Consider the following 8,230-nt stretch of genomic DNA (forward strand, 5'->3'; position numbering starts at 1 on the left):
ACCTTTTAAGTGACTCGGTGATTGCGGGTGCCTGAAAAAAAACCAGCCCCACATAGTTTTCTGAACGCAAATGTCTCTTGCTGTTGGCAACCAGAGTTTCCTAAGGGGTCTCAAAAAGTGGATGGGAAACGTGGGAATACTTGCGGTCATCTTTTCTCTAAGAAATACAGCAGCTTCTCAGGCAGGTGATGGATCCCCTCTCGCTTTTCTTTAGAAACAGTTTAGATCCGTTAAGTGACATCGAGTTAGTACTCGAATTTCAGCAAGTGAGCAGCAGGCCAAGTGGGAAAAGTGGCTTTGTGTTTAATCTCAGGAGTCTAATGAAATTAAAATAACAAATCTCTGTATACTGTGTGCCCTGATCCTCATGCAGCTGATGGGAAAGAAAAAGTGCTATTTATTTTGCCTCACCTGCCAGTTTGTAACTTCTAAGAGTGTGGTTTTTTACACACTCATTAATATATAATAACTTCGGCGGTTTTTTTGTTTGTTTGTTTGTTTGTTTAAAAACATATTTTGACAGGCATTTTGGTTTGGTGGAGTTTAAACTGTACTGTCACAGTGAGTCTGGAAAAATACTTCGTGACCTCAGCTGGAATTTTGCATCCCTGAAACAAAAAGGTTTATATTAACGCCAGCAATGCTGTTTTACAGCACGGGACATAATCTACAAATCATGCACTTAAGGTGCCTTTGGATTAGTTGACTTGAAAGGGAGTGGAAGTTCAGTTGAAAACTCTGTACCTGTTTGTTTAGTATCCCCTTGTGTTTCCCTGGACTGCCAGGAGATAATGGAGTGTGACACGTGGTAGGAGTTGTGAGTGAAGGTGAATATATAGAGGGAGCTGGCATTAAGTTCCCTTATATTTCCTTGCAGCCTGGAGGAAAATATAAAATCCTCTGAAACTCCAGAGTGAGGGTTTCAGTCATGCTTGTGGCTCTGGGTCACAGTTAGTACAGAGAGATAAAAAAATCCATCATTAGAAACAACATCAGTAACTTTTTAAACAGTTTAAATAAATTGCAGAGCAGGCCTTTGTTTCCAAACTACCCGCTGGCAAATTATTTTATTCCTTTTTTTTTTTTTTTTTCTCAATAAAGCAAGAAGTGGGGAGGCTGCAAATTTGAAATTTCTGAAATGACCGATTTTGGGGCAGACTGAAGTTGTGATAATTTCACGAATCCACAAATTTACAATTCAAAAATCACAAACTCCCAGTGGATAAATCTGTATCGTGTGGTTTCCTGAGTGCTCACTCCGTTTAATTCCTTGTCATTGCTATTTAAAGTTTAACTATAAATGTTGCAGAAATGCTCTGGGAGTTTTTTGGGGGGGGTTTCTTCTGGCTCGGGAAGAAGAACCTCACAGAGGTTGCCAGTGCACTGCTCCAGGGATGGAATCAGGGAGCAGATTGGAGTCTCCTCCACAACAAACCTTCTGTCACTTCAGCTTTGTCAAGACAGACCTAAATATAAATCAAATAAAAAGGTGTGTTAAGGAGAAATGTGGGTCTCGAGACCTGACAGAAGTTCTCCCGCGTGACCCGATTCTGGAACTTGCAAACCCTCAGGGGCGTGGGTGGAAGTTTTTAGGCCTTCCTTGTGATTTTCCTAAAACACCGAGGTGTTGTTTAAAATCGCTTTTTTGTTTGTTTGCTTAATAGTCTGGAGAATTAGGTGTACCACAGCACGTGGAATTGCAAATATTTTGCTTGGATATTTAGAAGATTATGGGAAGTGTGTCTGTGTGTGTGTGCATACAGGGAAAATGTTATCCTTTTTAACCAGGGTTTGGGATATGTGGATCAGGAGGCACCAAAATCAGTGGGGTGACCCTACAGGTGCTGTTTATAAGGTTCGTTTGAAGTTCCTGGTGTCAGTTTTAAAGTCCTGATGGGAAGATGAGTGGACACTGCACTCCCATTTCCCTGCTGATGGAGCGTTACGCTGTGGGCACTGCTCTTTTTTGCTTAGAGTTCTTCTTGAGCACTTTTCAGAAGCAAACGAACTTAAAACTATTCGTAAGTTCAGGACGTGATATTAAAGCACTCAGTGAAAACGTTTTTATTTTTATTTTTTATTTCTCAGTGTAACAATGCAAGCTGGCAGTGCTGCTTCAGCTAAAATATTGGCTTCTCCCAAAGCTCTAATGTGACACCCTCATATCCTGAAGGTACCCAACGGGCCTTTTTGGGATTTAATTATTTATCAGTAATGCAAGAAGCTTGTGCTTGTATCAGCCCTTGGAAACAAAGTGGCAGCCACAGACTGTTGCCATTGAAAATCCACTTTTCTGATGGCCCGACCTGTTTTGAACACCTGGGTAAATTTTAGGCTCTGTTTGGACTCTTTTTGTGGGTTTTGAAGCCAAATTGCAGCACCTGCAATGCTTTGGAGGTTTCCCACGATGCCAAGCAGTTCCTGTTTAGAGATATCAGTGGATTGTTGTTTGGGCTTTCAGGTGTCAATTAGTGCTTTGTGAAAAACTGGTTTAAAATCATTAAACTCAGCCTTGAAGTGAGAGTAGGTCATCCGCAGTGGGATGTGGGTGTAGTCTGACATCATCCTGTTGCTTTAGGTCAGGAGCAGGTGCTTTGTCAGGCTTGGAGAATTTATCATAATGTGTTTGTTCCACACTTTATGTGAATAGTGAAAGCAGCCCTTCCCCCAGCCGAAGCTTTGGGCCAGTGGAGATGAAGCCTCACACTTGTGTAAGCCTTGTGTGCATTGATTGCTGACCTGGGACGTTGTTTTGCTGTGATGTAGGTTGGGAAGGACCTCTGAGATCACCGAGTCCAACCCTTACCCCCAGCAGTGCCCTGTGCACCACTGAACCACGTCCCCCAGTGCCACATCCAACAGCTCTTTGAACATTTCCAGGGGTGGTGACTCCACCACTGCCCTGAGCAGCCCCTCCCAATGCCTGACCATCGTTTCAGTGAAGAAGTTTTCCTAATATCCAACTTAAACCTCCCCTGGCACAACTTGAGGCTGTTTCATCTCATCCTGTTGCTTGTTCCCTGGGAGCAGAGCCCGAACCCCCCACTCCTGGCTCTCCTCTCCTGTCAGGGAGTTGCAGAGCCAGAAGGTCCCCCCTGAGCCTCCTTTTCTCCAGGCTGAGCCCCCCCAGCTCCCTCAGCTGCTCCTGCTGCTCCAGCCCCTTCCCTGGCCGTGTTCCAGCCCCTCAATTCCAGCGTTATCCCGAGGGGCTGTGCTTACATCACACCTGGCTTTGGATACCTGTGTGTGTGTGGGGACTTGGAGAGATGCTGGGAGGAGCAGTGAGGGGATGTAGAAATGAGATTCATGTGTAAAGTACAACTTTGACAGGTCTGGTGATTGCTGCCTTGTTTTTTTTTTTTCTTTTAATTGCTTTTAAACAGGCTGAGTCGGTCCAGAAGATTCTAAATTTCGGCTTGCACAGCGATGCTGCTCGCTGCAGAGAGGAGAAGCTGCGTGCTGGTAACGAGGACATGGTCAAAGTGCCACCCCTGCTCACTGCAAGCCGCAGGTGAGTCCAAAAACTGAATTTACGTAGGTGAACAGAAATAAAAAGTGATGTGATGTGTTTGTTTTATAGTGAATAACGACATAGCAAACCCCCTCTCGAAAACCTGAAGGGATTGTTACATCACAATTTCGCTGTGCCAGGACAAGGGAGGGACCCCTCTGTTCGTGGAATTCAGTAGATCCTCACACACTCCTCTTGTCAAAGGCGTTTTGGAGACTTGCCACAAAGAAAAACTGCTGGAAGTTACTCTGAACCCAAAGAAAACAAACAAACAAACCCCAAACTTTGTATTGAATGAATAGTTTTTAGATGCCTCTGTTAAAACAAATGGCCCATTAGCGCATGAGTGCTCTTGATGGTAATTATGCAATAGATCTCTTATAATGAACAAGCATCTCATAAATGTGCTTGTTCCCTCCCACCCTTAAATGGTGCTTTTTTTAATGTTTTTTTTTGCCCCAACTGTCTAAGAGAAGTTTCAGACTTGATTCTTTCTCCTCACGAAAAAAGCTGCTTAATTCTTTGGCTGCTAAAAGGGAACATTTTTCCCTCTGCTGCTGCTGCAGAAAAGCCTTTTTGATGATGTGAAATTGGGATTTAGAAGGCAAGTCTTCAAAATCTGCCATTTTTAAGGGTTTATCTCGGAGAGGTATCTGAATAACTGACCTATTTTCTGCCCTGAGTTTGGGGTTTTTTTTTACATATCCCTATTGCCTGTTTACTTGTGCTGGTTCATTTCCTGGGTAACCCAAGGAAGCAATTTATGGAATTATGATTTTTCCTTTTTTTTTTTTTAGTTTTCTTTTTTACCCCCTGGTTTCAGAGAATTACTAGCAGTACATCCTGATTTAACCATTCCCGGTGTGCTATAGATTAAAGAAGGCTGTAGATAGGAGTTATTAGAAATCTTAAAAAAAAAGAAACCAACAAAAAAAACCAACCAAAACAACACACCAAAACCCAACCCAAACCAGTGCTTTTTCTTATGTTTTCTTTTTCTCGGTGAGATAAAGCAGAAATAAACAGGAAATATTTATCCTGCCAAGAAATCAGCTTAGAACACACAGTGTAAATGTAGCAACACTGTGCAGTGCTGTTGTTTACTGTTGTTACCAGAGATGTTTATAAAAGCATCGCTGGGCAATGCTCTGGAGCAGGGAATTCCTGCAGGTTTAGGATAACTGGCTGTAAAAAGCCCTTTTGCTGATTTATCCCAAATGCTTTTTTGGAAAACCAAGAATTTTGTCGAGTGGGACTTTGTGTCAACGAAAGTAACTTCTTCCAACTGTATAATGAAGCAAACATTTAGCTGTGATGACATCACTTTTCAGCTTATAAAGTGTCCTTCCAGAGAACTGTTAGTCTGATGTGAGCCATAAACTGCTCTCACCTCTGAACAGAAACAAATTCCTCCCTCTGAGGGTGGGCAGGCCCTGGCACAGGTTGCCCAGAGAAGCTGTGGCTGCCCCTGGATCCCTGGAAGTGTCCAAGGCCAGGTTGGAGCACCCTGGGCTGGTGGAAGGTGTCCCTGCCTGTGGCAGGGGTTGGGATGAGATGATCAAGGTCCCCTCCATCCCAAACTGTTCTGGTTTCCATGAGGTACCCCAGATACAAGTAACAGTGGCATCATTTAATAGTCTGAGGGGAGCTTTTGGTGCCCTGTCAGCAGCTGTTGCCATCTCCCAACAGCAGTTGCAATCCTGGACTGCTTCCAGGACTTTGCTGGACAAGAAGTAGAAATAAAACACCTCCAATAATGAGAGAAACAACATGTGAGTCTCCTGCTGCGTCCCCAGAGCTGTGAAACCCTCAGACAGAGGATTTTTCACAAGGTGTAAATCTGGTTTTTGGCTTTTCTGGAAAATGAAGAGCTTCTTCACGTGGGGCTTTGTCAGTGAAAGTAACTTCTTCTAATTGTGTAACGAGGCAAATATTTATCCCATCTCAGGCAGTGCTGGCGAGGCAGAAACCTCTGTGTGGAGAATTTTTCCTCTTTTTAGCAGAGGGTACAGTGGTGGGGGGGGACACTGGCACTGCAGTCCTGTTCATCCTTGGCACTGCCCAAGCTCCTGAACAACCTGCTCTGTGTCAGGGCCTCGACCCCAAAGGTCCCTTCCAACACCAGCTGTCCCCAGGTGTCTGCCAGGCAGGATTCTCTGCTCCAAGCACAAGTTACAGGGCATTTATCATGCCCTTTGCTGGGAGCTGTGGGTCCATCTGCCTCTGGATGCCTGGCAGCTGTTGTGGCTTGGCAGGAAAGGGGGGATGGTTGGGATGGATTGGGCAGGAGGAGCAGTGGGGGGAGTTAACAGCTCGTTCCTCTGTGAGGATGAGCTGCTTGCACGGGTCGAAAACCCCCTGTGAGCATTTGAAGATGTGACTAATAAATGTTGAGAGCCTTGGGAAAAAGTGTGTCCAGCTTCCTGTGCAGGGAGAGGGTTTAGTACATGGGTAATTTGATTTTTCAGGAGCAAACAGAAGCTGTGCCTCGTTAGGCTTTAAAAGGAAAAAAAAAAAAAAAAAGTCCAACCTGATAACCTACCTGTGTTTTAGATGTGGAGTTTTTGTTATTGTTTTGAGAGATAATTTAGGGAGAGCAGCAGCTTTCCCAGGATTTGCAGGGTGGAAAGGATAAAATAAAAGCTCTGCTGAAGACTGTGATTGTCATAATTTGATATTTTAAAATTTTTTTTTTTTAAGGCAGCATTTCATTTGTTGTGTGTGGTTTTTTTTTTTTTTTAATTCTAGAATTCTGAGTGTGTTTTTTCTTTTACTGTAATTTGTTATTAAATTCTCCTGCAAATCCCAGAGGAGAACTTGTGTTCAACTGGGTGGAAGGACAAGCTCTGCTGTTTGGGAAGTGCCAAGGCTGTATCTCGGGTACATGAAGTACCTCCTCTCCTGATCTTTAGACACACTGTCCTGCACAACTCACATTAGCAGTGATTAATGGCTCTGAAAATAAAAGATAAATCCATTCCTTGCAGATCCTATTTTTAATCTGTGCAGGAGTATTTTATACCCTCGCCAAGGAGCAGAATTTATCTCTGTGTGTTGCTCCTTTTTAGTCTAAACAAGACCAGGGCTCGGGCATTGGCCTGTGCTTGTTGATACTGGTAAATTTTTCCTGGAATTTCAGCCTTGGTCAGCTACTGCTTTCCCAAATATTATCTATGTGTGATTCAGGAGTCCTTTGGAGCACAAAACTGAGGGTCCACCCCTCCTTCTGCAGGGTCAGAAATGACCTGTGTAACTCAAGCTTTGTGGTGTCATTTGGTCCCTGGGCCAGGAAGTCATTATTTTCTGTTATTTAATGATATAAATGATATAAATTGATGTAAAATGATATAAAATACTGCTGGTGTGTTTGCATGGAATTTTGCAGGATATTTGTGCAGCCTCTGCAAGTTTCTAGTACCTCTAATTCTGTTATTTAATAGGGATTTGTTTGGATATGTAAGAGCAGTTTATAAGCGACTGATGACCCCTCAGTGTAAGCGTTTTTATTCAAAAAATTCCCTAAAGGATTGTTCTCTTTGTGGCAGGAACACACCTGGCCACAGGATATTTCTGTACTACTTCTTCAAACAATACCCAGGGGAAGGGAGACCTTCCCAGTCCGTGACAGCTTTCACTAAACCAGGGTTTGACCAAGGATTTGTAGTAATCCAAAAGAAAAAAACACCTAAATTCACAGAATTCCAGGTTGGAAGTGACCTCAACTATCACCTGCTGCAACCTTTCTTGGCATAATTAATATTTGAATCAAGAATTTATTTGTAATAATTCTGGAGCAACGCTTAAAGCCGAGTTACTCTTCTTACTCACTCTGTGGAGTTCACAGATGTCCCTCCCTGCTTTCCTCTTCTTTGGAGCAGTTTGTGTTTTCGGGGATGTGAGTGGGATAACTGCCCTTCCCTTTGTTTTCCAGGGGGGATGTGTTTGCCTGTGCCACGTGCACTTCCAGTCATGTAGAACAGCAGGTTGACACCCCAACACCTACAATGTGGAACCTGTGGGGAATTCCTGTTACTGTGTAGTAAGTCATTTTTGTTGTTCACTGATTTATTTTTAGAAGACACACACATTTGTCAGCTTTGAACTGATTTAAGGGGGGGAGGGGGATTTAGATTTATCCCCTTATCCCAGCGATGCTTCGTTTTTCCCTAATAATTATTCAGTTCAAGAAATAAAAGTAAGGCTTTGCTGCGCTGCCTTTGCTGCTCGCTGACAGAAATGTTGAATATTAAAAATACCTCCTTCTCTTTCCAACACAGGGTAAATAGCAAGAACCAAACAATGGACACTCAGTTATTTTCCCCACTATTAGGAGCAGTTCCCAATTCCCCCCCACCCCTGGAATCTTCCCGGCTGTGCAGCAACTGGTCGGGATGTGGGGAGGAGATGGGCTCCAAAACTGCCTTCCAGGACTGCACAAAGAAAAGGTATGAGCATTCCTGCTGGGAGCAGAACAAACAGGATTCCAGAGCTGTTTCAGAGAGGGTTTATGGGATAACTAGAAACCCAGTAAATTTTTCTTTGTGTTTAAAGTTATTACAGAGGTTTTGGGGAAAAAAAGGGGGAGGTGTTTACTTATAAAAGCATCTGAAAGTTTGGAAAGAACACGTTCAGGGAACAAACTGGGAAACTTCTCTATGCCATGGAAAACTCCTTGAGGAAAATCCCCCTCTCCTTCTGTGCCTCCCACCCCTCAGTACC

General features: G+C 43.5%; 1 protein-coding gene across 1 annotated transcript in view; it reads left to right on the forward strand.

Annotated features, from left to right (window-relative positions):
- Positions 1-3,386: 3,386 nt before the first annotated feature.
- Positions 3,387-8,230, forward strand: part of LOC114064507 — a 15,008-nt gene continuing 10,164 nt past the window's right edge. Inside the window, exons 1-3 of the mRNA XM_027897631.1 lie at positions 3,387-3,511; positions 7,443-7,550; positions 7,790-7,956. Coding sequence (XP_027753432.1) covers positions 7,811-7,956 — 146 coding nt within the window. The 5' untranslated portion in view covers positions 3,387-3,511; positions 7,443-7,550; positions 7,790-7,810. The remainder of the gene's footprint in view (positions 3,512-7,442; positions 7,551-7,789; positions 7,957-8,230) is intronic.

Source organism: Empidonax traillii, unplaced genomic scaffold (genome assembly GCF_003031625.1).
Source record: "Empidonax traillii isolate 1590-97213 ecotype Southwest subspecies unplaced genomic scaffold, ASM303162v1 scaffold553:size485074, whole genome shotgun sequence".
Classification (NCBI taxonomy): Eukaryota; Metazoa; Chordata; class Aves; order Passeriformes; family Tyrannidae; genus Empidonax; species Empidonax traillii.